Below are 15,180 nucleotides of genomic sequence, written 5' to 3' on the forward strand. Positions count from 1 at the left end.
GCCACCGGCCAACCATCAGGGTCCGAGGCAGTGTCTGATTTCATCCCCAGGGCCGCCACATCAATCTCCTGAGGAAGGAAAGCCAGCCCCAGGCTCTCGTTTTCCTCGTCCGAGACCCGCAACGCGGGATTCCAGACGGACGTATGCCTGCAGCCGAGCGCGCGACTCTTCCCTGGAGCCCATCAGCTGGATGTAGAATTCGTAGATGTGGCGGACACGTGTGCCTTTTATTCTGCCTGTGGAGATTGCATCAGCCTCTGTGATCACGAGGCAGGGTTCTGTACTGGACAAAACATAAGCAACCAACAAGACAAGACAGCAATCTATAGCTCACATGCTCTCAAGGAGTCTTGGCTCTTCCTCCTTGGTTAGAGGCAATCACAGCCTCAGAAGATCGATCCAAACTGGTACACGTGAACACAGGATTGATTGTACACTTGGGAGTCACAAGAGCTATGCACTGTCTGAAGAAAACAAGGGCCGAGCAAAAGGAGTTGCAACAAATGGCTGCATTCATGCAACAGAGAATATCGCATCCGATGCATCTACCAATGCAGCCTTTACTCAACAACAGTAACAGTACAACATTAGCATAATACAAGATCTCAGCATTGATCCTAAGTATCTCATTGCTACCTCATTTCAAAAGAAAAATAAATTAATCAGTACCTCATTTGCTTCTAAGATCAGCGATTAGTGACCCTAGATAATCACTCCTAGATTCCAGCCAAGGCAGCACGGCCAGGCGAGACTGGCAATAAAAAGTTATCACATTGTATGCCCATACATCACAAGGTGTCCAATTCTTGAAGCAGCTCTTCCATGTTGGGTCTTTGCTCAGGGTTTTCACTGGTGCAGACCAATGCAATCTTTGCCAGTTTAGCCGCTTCGGTTGCCGAGTAACATCCTTTCATGTTACCATCGATGAGGTCATGGACGTTTCCTGACTCGAAGGGCAGCTGCATCGTTTTACTTTTACCCGTGAGTATCTGAAACACAATTACCCCGAAAGCGTAAACATCGCTCTTCTCTGAGAACCGGCCGACAGTGGTGTACTCAGGGGCAAGGTACCCCATGGCGGCGCTCGCCTTGAGGGTCGAGAAGACCAGGTCATCCACAAGGAGCTTGTGCAGGCCGGAACCAGAAATCAGGGGCTTGTAGGTGTAATCCACCAGAACTTTGTCCGCCGATATGTTTTGGTGAACCAGAGGGGGCTTGTTTGCTCTAGTACTGTGCAGATATCCAATTCCTGTAAAGTAAACATCGATAAGTAACCTTGCTTTTGCAAAAGCTAGAACCATTTGAGTAACAACTGCAAATTACAAGTATCAAAAGTTACTCATCAGTTTGGAGACACAGCCGGCACAACTACTAAACCTGCCCCCACTTACTAGTATATCGAACCTCTTTGGAAGCTGGTTGGGTGGGGTTACTCCAAAATTCAGGTCGCATATCGAGTGTGAGTTTGTGCTTTACTTTGGGCATTTGTTAAATTTCCGTAATGAGTGTGTTTTAAGAAAAATGCAAAGATACCAAAAAAAATTGGAAGACAATTTCCTCCTTTCCGAAAAAAAATGAAAAAGAAAACTTTCAGAGCTACATGATAAACTTGTATGTGGTCCTTACTTCACCATGTGGAAGCATGGGAGTTTATTGCATTTGGATGCAACCCATGAAAGGCGGTACTCACTCTGTTCTTAAATATAAGTCTTTTTAGAAATTCAAGTATGAACTACATACGGAGTAAAATAAGTGAATCTACACTCTAAACTACGTCTATATACATCCATATGTAGTTTATATTGAAATCTCTAAAAAGAATTATATTTAGGAACGGAGGGAGTAGCACGGGTTAGATTCAACCGGTTTGGATGATGGCATATGTTTCTGATTTATAGTGATCTAGGAGGTCTTATATTTCTTTACCTGATCTAAAATATGCTATATTTCTTTACAGAGGGAGTACTTAGGATGATTTGAGTGTTCTGGATGATGGTACTTGTGTCCTACTCCAATATGGCTATGTGCGTCACCATGATGATGGAGAGGCATGGGTTTTCCTCCTTTCTAAAGAAAAGCAAGCAGAGCTATTTGAGTACCTACAGCTACACAGTTCCGAATGTGACTACCGGAGTGTAGCACCTATCACATGTTTCCCGAAAACATGTGAACAACCAGGACAGTCCTAGTATTGATGAACTGAGAAACTGATTGGACATGTATGCATTCTGCCAAATGATGCATGCCAGCCTTGTGCTTCTCACAGGCAGGGTTTTTTGACAGTACAGTACGAATGCAGAAATATTTGGTCGTTAGCACGCTAGCCCTAGCACTCTAGCTGTGTTTGATTAACTGATACCATACCTTTAGCAATGCCCTTGATGATGGACACCCTCGTGGACCACTCAAGGACGCGCCCGCCATGGCCGAGGGCACCGCCGCCGCCGTCTTCTCCTGCAACGTCCAAGAAGTGCGACAGGCTCCCGTTGGGCACGAAGTCGTGCACCAGGAAGCACTCTCCCCTGGCCCTGGAGCAGCAGAACCCCCTCAGCCCCACGATGTTGTCGTGCCGGAGCTCGGCGAGCAGTTTGAGGCCCTTGAGGAACTCCGCCTCCTCCTGCTTGCAGCAGGTCTTGCCCAGCCGGGTGACCACGACGGGCGTGCCGTCGCGCAGCGTGCCCCTGTACGTGGCCGCGAAGCTGCTTCCGGCGCCACCCTTGGACTTGGAGTTTTTCTTTCCCAGCAGATTCAGCTCCGAGAAGTACTGCGTCGCCGACTCCAGCTCCTCCATGTTGAACCGGAGGCTCGGGGACACCTCCTGCGAGAACCCGACGCCGCTCCGCCCGTCGGCCAGCGGGTCCCAGCCGTTGGAGTACTCGAGACTCACCAGCGTTGACGACGCGCTCTTGCGGAACGATTCCTTGTTCGCCTCGCCCTCGGTGCTGCACCGGCCGCCCACGGTGGTCATCGGAGGTGCGCCTGCGGCCGTCCTCTGCTTGCGCCACCTGTGCCACGAGAAGACCAAGAGACCGGCCGCCAGAAGGATCACCGCGACAACGACGACGGCCGCGAGCGCCTTGGTGGAAGGGGGGCAGTGGGTGCCGCTGCAATGCCCGCGGGCCCCGTCCGGCGTGATCTGCGGCGCGATGCCAGCGCTGAACGGCTGGGGCCTGTCGGGGTCGATGAGGTCCGCCGGAGTGCACGGCCGGAGATCGGGGAGCCCGGTGCCGCACAGATCAGTGTTGTTCCCATACTGGAATCCACCCTCCAGCTTGGCCAGTTCTGGGGAGCAACCAAATCAAACGACTCCTTATTACTGACTGAGACTGAGCGGGGCAGGCATTAATTGCTCAAAGAATGGACTCGTAGATTACTTACCTGAGGGCACGCTGCCGGTGAGCGAGTTGTTCCTAACATCGAGAGCGGTGATCTGAGGGAGCCTGGCCAGCCTCACCGGGATGGAGCCGAATAGGTGGTTGAAGCTCAAGTCCAGCCGCCTCAGCTCCGGCAGGTTGCCGAGGCTGGCAGGGATGGCGCCGTTCAGGTGGTTGGACTGCAGAGCCAACACGGTGAGCCTGTTCAGTAGCCCCAGCTGCGTGGGGATGCTCCCGGTCAGCTGATTGTAGCACAGCTGCAACACTTTTTTTTTGACACATCAACATTGACAGCAGTGTTAGAGGGTGGTTGGATACAAGGGACTATTTTTAGTCTGACTAAGAGGGTGCTTGGATACAAGGGACTATTTTTAGTCTGACTAAAAATAGTCTCTTTTAGAGGCTAAAGTTCCAAGCACCCCTGACTAAAGAGAGGCTAGGACTAGTCTTGAGGCTAAAATCTTTTAGTCATGGGAAACCTACTAAAATATGTATTAGCTCTCTCTCTCCTCATTTAATTCCTCTCCTTAGTTCTGGATTGGAGGGTTTGGAGGATAATAAATGCTCAATAACTAGATTTTAGTCTCTTTAGTATTTGGATCCAAACATGGGTGAGACTAGCAAGTTTTAGTCCCACTACTTTTAGTCATGGGACTAAAACGTATCCAAGCATGCTCTAAAAATAGTCTCTTTTAGAGGCTAAAGTTCCAAGCACCGCTGACTAAATAGAGGCTAAGACTAGTCTTGAGGCTAAAATCTTTTAGTCATGGGAAACCTACTAAAATATGTATTAGCTCTCTCTTTTCTCATTTAATTCCTCTCCTTAGTTCTGGATTGGAGGGTTTGGAGGATAATAAATGCTCAATAACTAGATTTTAGTCTCTTTAGTACTTGGATCCAAGCATGGGTGAGACTAGCAAGTTTTAGTCCCACTACTTTTAGTCATGGGACTAAAACGTATCCAAGCATGCTCTTAGGCCCTCCACTATGTAAGCCAAAAATGGTGCTAAATTCACCTTTACTTCATTTGGCACCGGTGCTCTTCATTGCCCAAGCGCTGCCATAAAAAAATTTCTGGGAACCGGAGCATCTACTTGCTCCGATGCCAGAACCAACAAAACAATAAACTAAGCCTGATGCTCAAGGGAAGAAGCGGCAGTGAGCCAGGAGCAAGACGCTGCTAGTGGGGCAACTGTTGCTGATATACACTTGTTTATATGTGTGGGTCTGACCCTCAATCGATGCCCAATTCTTTCAGTGTGCGGGCGGTGCTAAATATATTTCATCTGGCATCATCATCCATCATCTGCGTGGCATACTTTTCAGAGTTGTGGCATCGAACACATTGTGGAAGGCCTTAGATGCCAAACAAACCAAGAAGTGTAGTAAATCAATCGATGAACAAATCATATAGCAGTACTAGATATCAGCCAAGAAGCGTCAATCCAATCCAAGAACTCGTTTTAGGATCATGGGACGCTAGGCAGAGGAGAGTGGACTGGAATACAACGGAACGAATCGAATCAATCCAAGCAATGGAGCAATGCTATACCCGTGGCAGTGGCAGTGGCAGTGGCAGAGTCCACGGCGCCACATGCAACTAGGCAAGCAAGAATCGAAAAGAAAAGGGAAGAAGCGGAGCTCTGACTTGGCTCACCTTGCAGTGAGGCCATGGCGCCGATCTCGGCCGGGATGGGGCCGGAGAAGTTGTTGACGTTGAGATAGACATCGGTGAGCCATGTGAGCCTGGCGAGCTCCCGGGGCACGCCGCCGCGGAGCGCGTTGTAGTGGAGGTACAGGCCGGTGAGCGCGCGGAGGCCGGCGACGGCCGGGGAGAGCGTCCCGGGCAGGCCCTTCCCTTGCAGCGAGACGTTGGCGACGGCGCCGCTGCCGTCGCACACGACGCCCTTGAACCCGCCCCGGGCGCAAGGGTCCCGCCCGGGCGCCCACGAAGGTAGCAGGCGCCCCGTCGGGTCCAGCGCCGCCTTGAGCTCCAGCAGCGCCCGCACCTCTCCGTCGTCCGCCGCGGAGGCCAGGCCCAACACAGAGCGACACACGACTGCCAATGCCGCGAGGGCTACGAGGCGGGCGGAGGCCATTGCCGGCCGCGCAGGTGCTCTCGCGGAGACCCTCCCTCCCTCTTCTTGATGCGCGAGGGGAGGGGAGGGGAGGGTGGAGGAGACAAGAGCGTGCAGGGGTGAGGGGTCCGAGGAGATGAGTGAACAAGTAAAATAACCCCGAGAGGGTTGGTCAGATGCACCGAGCTGGGTTGTGTGTGTGTGAGGATGAATCGTTGGCCTCGCATGTCAGCTCACGTAGCTGGGCACTGGAACCTGAAGTGGATTGGCTGCGCACACCCAGGCCAGTTAACCATTAAGTTGCACGAACCGACCATTTTGCGTCCTAGTCCAGTCCGTGGAGGAGCAGTCGCAAGGTGTTTGCACATAAACGCGTCGCCCGTGTACGTCTTGTTTGTAATTTTACTTCTTGGCTGGTGCTCCTATGTGCAAAGGCTAGTGTTCTGCTGTCTTTTTAGTATTGTCAGGTCGGTATATACATGGTTTGTACTATGATCCTTATGATATAAATGAGACATGTATTACCATGAAAAAAAAATACTAGTGTTGTAGGGTGTTTGCAAACGAACACATAATAAGAAATACTTTCCGGTAGCGAGGAACCTATGAATGACATTATAGCTTTTCTTATAGACGATGTAACAATTATTTCTAATTAATAAAATCAAATTTTTATTAAAAAAAGATGGTCTCATAATATAAGAGCGTTTTGGACACTACACTAATGTCGAAAACACTCTTACATTATGAGATGGAGGGGGTAGTTGGTTGTCCAAGTTGATTTAAGTGTCTAATCTGGAAATCAAATCAGGTGTTTGGATACACAACCTATGCAGGTTAACATTCTAAACTTTCTAACAAGGCATTTTCTTCTATGCAGGTTATTTACTGTTGTACGCATTGGCTTCGTACATGGTCCACGCTACAGCGAACGGAGTATCAATCCATGTTCAAGGCGGTGTGTATGTGGTTGGAGCGGGTGGCTAGGGAGGTTTTTACCTAACATGTGTGGCAACATAATTTTCGGATCGGTCCACCTCCGTCGACATTGGCATAGTTTCGGACTCATATGGCTTTACTATTGCCAACTTGTCTTTTTTTTATATACTTTGTTAGACTATTTGTTTAATATCGTGTGCATCTTAGCTATGCAGAGACCGGGTGTCACTCATTATGTTTTGTATCCACTTGATGCTACATTCTCAGTTAATACAAGCATCATTTATCGAAAACCATTCTAACAAGACAGTTGCATTAATAATGAAGTGAAAATATAAGCATAATTAAACCCTTTCATCGTCGCACAAACGGCGCTCGCTCGCGCGTGCCACCTTGGCAGAGGTACTGTTTCGTGCGTAGGCAAAAGAGGCTTTTGCTCGTTCGCTCAGGGTTGGAGAGGAAAAATATCTTCTCTCAGTTTCCTTCCCCACGCACGCGACCCCTGTCTCTCTTTCCTTTCCTCTCCTCCAACCCCCGCCCCTTTCCTGCTGCTTCGCCGCCGCCGCCTCTTTCTCCGCCAAATCCACCGCGCGCCGCCCGTGCCCGTGCCCTCCTCACCTCCCGTCACGAGCTCCACCTGCCCCAGCCTCGTATACCCCGATCTTCTCGAATTGGATCTCGGGAGCACACAGGAGGGGAGGCGAGGTGCCTGCGCTGGCGGCAACGGTGCGTGGGTGCGGCTGATGTCCACGTCCGCGGCCTCGCAGGCCAAGGATGCGGCGGCCAAGACGGCGGAGGCGGCCAAGGGCGACGGGGAGAAGAAGGAGGTGGCGATTACGTCAAGGACGCTCTTTGCTTGCTCTGCTCTGCTCTGGTTTCCCCATTTCGATTACGTCACCGGCGAGGGGTCGTCAGATCGTAGCGTGTGTGCGGTTGATGGGCGCTATTATTTTATTAACATGTTGCGCCGCCGCCGTGTGTGATTGATTGGTTTTGCTGCCACAGCAACCATGGAAGATGTTCGAGTGGCAGGGTGGCCCCATCATCCTCGCCCAGGTGGAGACGGGTACATGGAGTAGGCGATGGGCGGCGGCGCCAAGCCGTACGCCAACTAGGCCACCAAGATGGTCGTCGCCACTGACGCCAGCTTGCCGTGGGTGGTGTGCAAGCATGACGATGCTCCCGACGCCGCGGTAAGCTACAACACCCTCTTGTTCTCGTTCTCATCTCACAATTGTTGTCAATGCCATGGCCCATGGCGCAATGGCAAAGAGCAAATTGCGGTGCCAGATAATTTAACCACTTCGCTTTCTTGCACTGGGCACATGCTTCTGTTAGGACATCACATCACTGAATCAAGGTGCCAACTTTGGAGCCTGGTACTGGCACCACAAAATATATTGCTAATTCGTTCCTTTTATTCTATTAAAATTGACAGATTTGTCAGTTGTTCCCTTTGTAATGATGAATAGATTCGTGATGGCTGCAAAAAAATACCTGCAATGGCTTCTACTGCAACTACTTCGGCCCCAACTCCAACAGCAAGCCTACCATGTGGACCGAGGCCTTGCCTGGATGGTAAGTTTGCACGAAGCGTGAAAATTTCTAAACAAACAGCACTTTAATTGCAATCTGCACAGCAAGCATGTCACGACATTGCTGACACGATCAAATATGTCAATTGATGTAAAGTTCACGACATTTGGTGGCGCGGTGCCGCACCGGCTGGTGGAGGACATGGCGTTCGTGGTGGTAAGGTTCATTCAGAAGTGCGGGTCCTTCGTCAACTACTACATGGTGAGCAACTGATGCTGGCTACCACATGTTGTCACTCAATGTTTCGGTTTTAAGTTGTAGTGACACCTAACATTTAATCTGTCTTTCAGTACCATGGACTGGACCGCCGATGGCCTGTTCATCGCGACAAGCTACGACCATGATGCACCATTCGACGAATATGGTACGCGACCAGTACTCCAGTTGCGACCAGTACTCTGATTGTCTATAACCATTGTTGTCATTGTGCGCAGATCTGCTTAGGCAGCTGAACTGGGGACACCAGAGGGACCTGCACAGGGCCATCTAGCAGGCCGAGCGGGTGCTCGTCTCCGGCGATCCCTCCATCCAGTGGATCGGGAACTATGAGAAGGTTCGATCTTGTTCCATCCCTAGGCAAATTCTAGTGACAAGAGATCCAAAAATGCCCGTGAACTTTCTGACGAAGTGAAAAAAACATCAGATCAAAACTACCTTCAATTCTCCCCAAAACTGTTCAGGGCGACATTTATATACCACTTTTGCAAAGTTCAGGGTGTAAATAATCTGGTTTTAGAGTTTAGGAGGATATGCACCAATCAAGGAGGATTTTAGGAGGAAACTATACTTTCCTCGAATAAGAGTGAAACTATGTATGCATTCTATGCACTGCATATGTAGTATATGCACCCGAACCAAACGAGCCTTGCACATACTGAACATTCCGTCCCGCCATGCACCTTCCACAAGGCCCATTTAAATTCATGTGCAAAACCATCTCCTCTAACCCAACACCAATGAGACAAGCAAAACCACTCCTAAGTCCTAATACACAAGCAAAGATGCTCGCTCATGTAAGTAGTTCTATATAGCATGCAATCTCTGGTCCATGATGCAAATTCCACATAGTCTGTAGTGTTTTACTAATCTACAACCACACATAACAATTATGCTATCAGCCGCACCGGTTTATGCTATAGGTGATAACATAGAGATACGAGCAACAAATCAGGACACGGAATGTATAAACTGGAGACCATCCCTTTGATTTTTAGTCCAACCTGCAATTACATACCAGGGATTGGGAGCTGGGGTAGCGGAGACGGCCTGCGCAAGAGTGTGCATTTGCGGATGCATCGGCGGGGTCCAGTAGAAGCCTCATGCGGGTGCTGCAGCGAAGTCGGTGGTAGCAAGGTCGTCCATGAGGGGGCAGTCGAATACCCAGTTTGATACTTCCGGGGATGCCAGAGCGGCTCTCCGGGTCTCCGGGTCGACTAGGATTTCGCGGTCGCGTCGGAATTGGGGGATATTTTGGGGTTGAGGTGGTGAGGGGTAGGGGAGAAGGGGGAAGCGGTCGTGGAATCCGGCGCCGAGATAGATTTGTTCCGTGTTTTTAGTCCAACCTGTTTCGCCGAAGATAACACAAACGCACGGTGTCTGCATCTTTGCGTGTCATTGCCTCATGGGTGACGGAAGTAGCATGGTCCCTATCATGCTTTTGATTTTGTTTCCCCCTGCTTTCTGGGGAGACGACATTTGGACTTTCTATTTAGAACGCGGTCCCAAGCGGAGTAATTTTTTTACCTAATCATTCGTGGGAGTGGGTGTTTTACATTCTTCTTTATCAGACTACGGTGGATAAGGGCATGTACAATGCATAGCCTCAAGGTGATGCCTCGCATGCCATGTAGGATCGGATATGACGTAAAGTAGGTTCGGATAGGGAAGCAGGATCCTCTCCAGGAGGCGGGTGCTTGAAGAGAAAAAGCGTGGTCCGATGACAAAATCTGAAAAGGTTGGAGTGAAAAGTAGAGATGCATGTGTACTGAAGTCTTTATTTTTTATTTCTTAATAAGGCCCACTAGTGATAGCTTGCATTGGAAAGGAAAAATTAATGTAGATGCTTCAAATTACTTTTTGTCATGGGGCATATGTATCCATATGCCACCATTGTACATGCCCTAATCGTAGTGACATCCGTGCGTGCGGGAAAAATTCACTGATTATGTCTATCTGGATTCAAGTAGGCGACAGTGGATAGAAGTACCACAGATTATAGTCTGTCAGCAAACGTTAGGAATTAAAAACACAAATAACATGGTGCCCTTGACATCGCTACTACATACAATATTTTATTGATTAAAGTACCAGAGAGGATTTCATTTCTTTTGCCATTTAGTACTTTTCTAAAGCATCTGTTTATAATAATTTTGCACAAGTTTATCATCTTGGTCTCCTCTGTGTTTTGAAGTTTATCATGATCTGAAGCTGACCCTTCAAATTGGTTGCAGAGGAGGCCCTGGCTCGGACAACCGCCGCAGTGTCGGGTGCGCCGGTGAGGTCCCTGGGGTCGGTGCGGCGGGCGTGACCCCTCCCGGCTCCCCGCCCTCGTCCGCGACAACGAGGACCAAGATGCATTTACGGTGTTGTCTGGTGCGTCGTCAGGTTTGGTTGGTCGAGGCCAGGTATGAGTAGCTCCTGAGGCTGATGGATGGATGGATGGAGATACCAGGGTCATGTCGCTGGGTGGGCAAAGACCGGGGGTACAACCTCCTTTTCAGTAAAAAAATGAGGGGCGATGATGATGTGGCTGAAATAAGCATGTCTTGAGCAATCAAGACTGCTGTAGCCTGTGGGTACTAAATTAGAGCCCACTCTTACCTCTCTGGCAGCCTGTTCAATTCATTGGTGATGTTGGATGTTCTGCACCTCGGATGGTCATTCTGACGAGTGATAACCAGGGCAGTTCGTCTACATTGTGATGTTTATGTTATGCAGCAAGAGATCTGAGTGTTGGGCTTGAAGATCAAAGACAAAACTGAGCCCTCTTTTGCTATGCTACAAATACACAAATTTTCCTTATCTATTATACAGTGTTCTTCTTTCTTTTCTATTCCTCTGTTGTGTTGATGTGAGTGAAGATCCATCTGGACTTGGGATTTATGTCTTTTTTTGGTGATGAACACAACCACCCTAAGCTTACATGAATTGGTTCATGGTTGCGCTGGACATTCCCATGACGCCGCCGGCGCCAACGCCACGGCTTCTGCTTCTTACCCAACCAAGGTGAGCCGGTCCAGCTACTGCTAGCATGTCTTATGCTGCTCGCACACTCACAATGTTGTGCCAAAAGGGAAGTTATTTTCATCTGTGTCTGCTGAAGCATAGACTGCTAACCCACCGTCAAAACTAAAGCCTGGAATTGATCTATGTTTCTATATGTATGACAGAGATGAATCAGTTGATTTTTTTAGCAACCATATGAACCAGTTAGAGAACCTTCTCGTTATAATTGTTGTCAAATCAGTAAGTTTTGCTTTATATGAGAATTCAGTGTCAGTCTCATGTTGTAGACGTTCATGACCTTTCTTTTTTCTCTTTGCAGAGTTATGATGCTACTACTCACTTTGAGACAATTGTGACATGTGTTCTTAACAGTTTTCGCAAAAATGTTGACATTTCTTCAGTTTTATATATGCATGAGTGAATTTAATCTTTTCTGTTCAAATACTTCATGTTTTCCCTCAGTTTTTTTTGTGCACCAGTTGGATAGATGATAAATTGGTAAGCTTCTTTCTCTTTCTTTGGGACATGGGTATTGATGTTAGTATTTTGTATCATTATCTTAACCTTGGTAGACTGATGGTTAGCATCAGGCAACTGCAGAGATTTATTGATTTTTATAGTCCCCTTCTATATAAATCTTATATTTGTTCTGTTCGTCATCAGTGAAAACTTACCTAACTATTGTTAATCTGAGTTTGTATTTTCATATGTGTTCACCAATTCGGCTTCTGGGTGGCAAGATTAGCTGATTTAAAGCATTCTCTTTGGGCAAACATTAGTCACTGCTATCCAAAAATCTGCAGAACGAGCTTGTTGTATACTTGTTTTAACTCACACATAAGGGGCAAATAAGCACGAATGGAAAAGGAACACATAAGCTTTCTTTAGTTGTGCTCACTTTACGTTAGTGGACAAAGTTACATAAGTTTGCCTGTAGCACTACTAATATTAGCGATTAAATTTAGCTGCTTTTTAGTTCTATAGGCTGAAAATGATACTGAGGTTCTAAGCATACTATTTGAGTGGGTTTTCTTCTTGATGTGCAGCTAAATTAGTCTTCCAGTTTGTCAACTTAGATGATAAGAATTATAAATTCGTGTGTAATTTTCATTTGTTGGCGCTGAACACATAGATGGGTGTTTGGCGTCCTTTTTTCTTTATCCAATTAGACAGTGTTAGTGCTTGTGTAAAGATACAACTAGAATTGCTCCGTTCGCTAGATAAAATGATTTTGTATCCAAATTTTGTTTACCTCTTTCCGATTTGTTGCAATGACTTCGTTAATTTGTACTCTTTCCGTCTGAAAAAGCTTGTCCCAAGCTTGTTCCTCAAATGGATGTATCTAGCACTAACTTGGTGCTAGATACATCCATTTAAGGGACAAGCTTTTTTGGACAGAGGGAGTACATGTTGGGTTCTCCTTGGAAAAACCTTTGTAATTGATATTGAAATGGCAGGATAATCAAGCTTCCTTTCTGTACTGGAAGAAGCCAAACAGTGTGTAGTTACACACATCAATGGTACCGTCTATCGGGTTAGGGCGACCATGAGCGAGGTTGTTCCCTTCTCTGGGAGTAAACCCGATCCAGTCACCTAAGTTAATGTCGTCTACGAGGTAAGGGATATGTTCTTGGTCTCCATGCTAGCTTATACCTTAACACTGATTTTCTGTCTCCATTGCTTCATGTTCACGTACATGAGTGATACGTATTAGGGAATAAAGCAGAAACACACATCATACAGTCTGGGAGCGCAATGACAGAAATGGCTGAATAGGTTTACACACAGTAAATGTTACTAGCTTTTACATTGTTATCATGACAAATATTAGAGCAGTGAGGACTGGTTTCAGGAGAGTAGTAGTGTTAATAACAACATTTACAGTGAGTCTGCATACTAAATTCCACACAGAAGTTTCAAACTAACGGTATCTGCTAGGGTTTCCACTTGTGATGAATGTATTAGTCTGCGCTCTTTAGAGTACCGGTTTATATCTTATGTAATTTCACCATGATGTATGAAGACTTACAGCCGAGTAAAAAGCTAGAAAATTGTTGATGACAACCGTTTACTGTCAGATTTCAAACTAATGTTCTTATTATGCTTTTCAACTGTGATAAATGCATTAGTCTATTCAAGGTTCCGGGAGTGGCTGAGATTCGTTTTGTTCTCTCAGCATAACTGAAAATTCAATACGTGATCTGAAAGCATCAAATAAGGACCTCCATGTTGAAAAAATTCTGAGCTAATTTGCATTAACATAAATTTTGCGCACCTATGCCCTGTTGCAAATTAGCTCCCATTCACCATTGAATTTTGAGTTTTTCGAATAGGTTAATTAGAGTTTCTAATTTATATATAGTACCCAGTTCAGACAACACTTTCTGTTATGCTAACTAGCAAGTTTTGCCGTGCATGCCAATTGTTATGGTAAGCTGTGATACTGATGCACCTCCTATATGATAGGTGACTTTGAATGTTCATTTCATCTTCCTTTATCTTGCTATGGTTGGCTGTGAGACTGATGCACCTCCTACATGATAGCTGGTTTTGAATGTTCATTTCATCTTTGCTTATAACTCGGTAACTCAACCACTGTTGGCCTTATGTAGCAGGTCAACCCCACCATCTCTGCCCCCCTTTTCATGGCGGCTTTGGACGATAGATGAATCGAGATTGTCCCTTTCGTCCACTCACATCCTCAGTTAGTAACTTCCCAATCCTCTCTCTCTCTCTCTCTCTCTGTGTGTGTGTGTGTGTGTGTGTGTGTGTGTATTGCTTGATCCATATATCACAAGTGAATATCTGGTTCTAGCATGAACTTTGCAGTATACAAAATCTGAACTTGTGATCATGTTTCATGGTCAAGGTTCTGTACTAAACAGAAGGAAATACTATGAAGCATATATTTTAATTTTCAAGCAAATAGATCATAAGCCTGCAAAAAAAAGTTAGATCACAACTGTTGTGTGCATGTAAGGTCACACAAATTTCAGTGTTCTTCGAAGTAATTCTCTTAGATCTTTGTGTGGGTTTTCGATTTTTGCAGATTTTGTGATGGAATTCTCTTAAATTTTCTCCATAACTCTGTTGTCGGAACATGGCTCTTTGGGAATTAGGCCATTTACAATAAAAGGAAAACAGTACCACCAGTGGGATGTGATATAGTGTTGAAGCAAGGCCCATCTTGCAATTCAATACCCATGCTATTGTGTTTTTCATCTTGAAGTTGAATTTCTTTTTCGACTCTTTACATATCATAGATGAAATATGAATGACTAATCTCGATGCAGATTATCACCACATGACCATTGCATCCATGTAGCGCGCTCACTTTTATAAAGCACATCATTCCTTTCTTTATAAAGCACACCATTCCTTTCATGCTGATGGGTGAACAATTATGCTGCATCATTTGTATGTCTCGATTTTTGTTTAATCCAAAGGCCTTTGATTTTAATAGAGGTCATTCTTTTATATTAACTGTGTACAGGTGAAATCCCTTTTGTCATGACATATTTCTCTTATATGCATACAAATTATTATGGGCGATGAATCCAGGTGTCGTTTGTCAAGGTGATATTGCCTTATTCAAACAAAAGGTTCATGAGAAAGGTAGTTATTGGTGTTTCTGCACTAGAGCATTCAGAATGGTAATGTGACATTACTTTAGTGACTGACAATGCCAAAAGGCACTTAAAATGTAAGGAAAGTTATCTCAAGATAAGCACAACACATATTTACTATAAGGATGCAGATTTATTCAATGACATGGTACTGCTCATTTTTTGTTTAGCATCTGGCGCTCATCTGGGCTAACACAAGCAAGTTCACAACTATGACAGTTCTTTTGGCCGATTCTCCCAGAATCTTGAGAATCGAGCCTTCCCCCAGCTTCTCCCAGAATCTTGAACACATATTTCTTTTACAATTCTAGCAAGTTATGATGTAAATATCTAGGATTGTCA

The 15,180-nt window shown here is 46.2% G+C and overlaps 2 protein-coding genes across 9 annotated transcripts; one reads left to right on the forward strand and one right to left on the reverse strand.

Moving 5' to 3' along the window:
- Window positions 1-544: 544 nt before the first annotated feature.
- LOC119276144 (protein NSP-INTERACTING KINASE 3-like) lies at window positions 545-5,638 on the reverse strand. The gene is made up of 4 exons (XM_037557137.1): window positions 5,032-5,638; window positions 3,379-3,639; window positions 2,365-3,282; window positions 545-1,249 (listed from the first exon to the last, which is right to left on the reverse strand). The coding sequence occupies exons 1-4, from the start codon at window positions 5,471-5,473 to the stop codon at window positions 789-791; spliced, it is 2,082 nt and encodes a 693-aa protein (XP_037413034.1). The 5' UTR covers window positions 5,474-5,638; the 3' UTR covers window positions 545-788.
- A 1,225-nt stretch (window positions 5,639-6,863) lies between these two features.
- On the forward strand, window positions 6,864-14,979 carry LOC119276145 (beta-galactosidase 4-like). 8 transcript variants are annotated; one of them, XR_005136381.1, is made up of 9 exons: window positions 6,864-7,584; window positions 7,730-7,770; window positions 7,864-7,969; window positions 8,084-8,188; window positions 8,278-8,351; window positions 8,422-8,540; window positions 10,438-12,827; window positions 13,825-13,916; window positions 14,262-14,979. XR_005136381.1 is itself a non-coding variant. In XM_037557138.1 (7 exons), exons 1-5 carry the CDS (start codon window positions 7,135-7,137, stop codon window positions 8,329-8,331), a joined length of 633 nt encoding a protein of 210 aa, XP_037413035.1. In that variant the 5' UTR covers window positions 6,864-7,134; the 3' UTR covers window positions 8,332-8,351; window positions 8,422-8,540; window positions 10,438-11,010. The 8 variants fall into 8 exon arrangements, 1 of the variants encoding a protein (XP_037413035.1); XR_005136382.1 differs by having other exon boundaries at window positions 13,828-13,916; XR_005136379.1 differs by having other exon boundaries at window positions 10,438-11,452; window positions 11,532-12,827; window positions 13,825-14,979.
- The last annotated feature ends 201 nt before the right edge of the window (window positions 14,980-15,180 follow it).

This window comes from Triticum dicoccoides, chromosome 3B (genome assembly GCF_002162155.2).
Source record: "Triticum dicoccoides isolate Atlit2015 ecotype Zavitan chromosome 3B, WEW_v2.0, whole genome shotgun sequence".
Lineage (NCBI taxonomy): Eukaryota > Viridiplantae > Streptophyta > Magnoliopsida > Poales > Poaceae > Triticum > Triticum dicoccoides.

Coding starts and splice junctions, on each gene's coding strand:
- LOC119276144 (XM_037557137.1), bottom strand. CDS start 5,473: ATGGCCTCCGCCCGCCTCGTAGCCCTCGCGGCATTGGCAGTCGTGTGT. Junction 3,283..3,378: donor CACCGGCAGCGTGCCCTCAG/GTAAGTAATCTA, acceptor GTTGCTCCCCAG/AACTGGCCAAGCTGGAGGGT. Junction 1,250..2,364: donor CATCAAGGGCATTGCTAAAG/GTATGGTATCAG, acceptor TTTACTTTACAG/GAATTGGATATCTGCACAGT.
- LOC119276145 (XM_037557138.1), top strand. CDS start 7,135: ATGTCCACGTCCGCGGCCTCGCAGGCCAAGGATGCGGCGGCCAAGACG. Junction 7,585..7,863: donor ACGATGCTCCCGACGCCGCG/GTAAGCTACAAC, acceptor AATGATGAATAG/ATTCGTGATGGCTGCAAAAA. Junction 7,970..8,083: donor ACCGAGGCCTTGCCTGGATG/GTAAGTTTGCAC, acceptor ATTGATGTAAAG/TTCACGACATTTGGTGGCGC.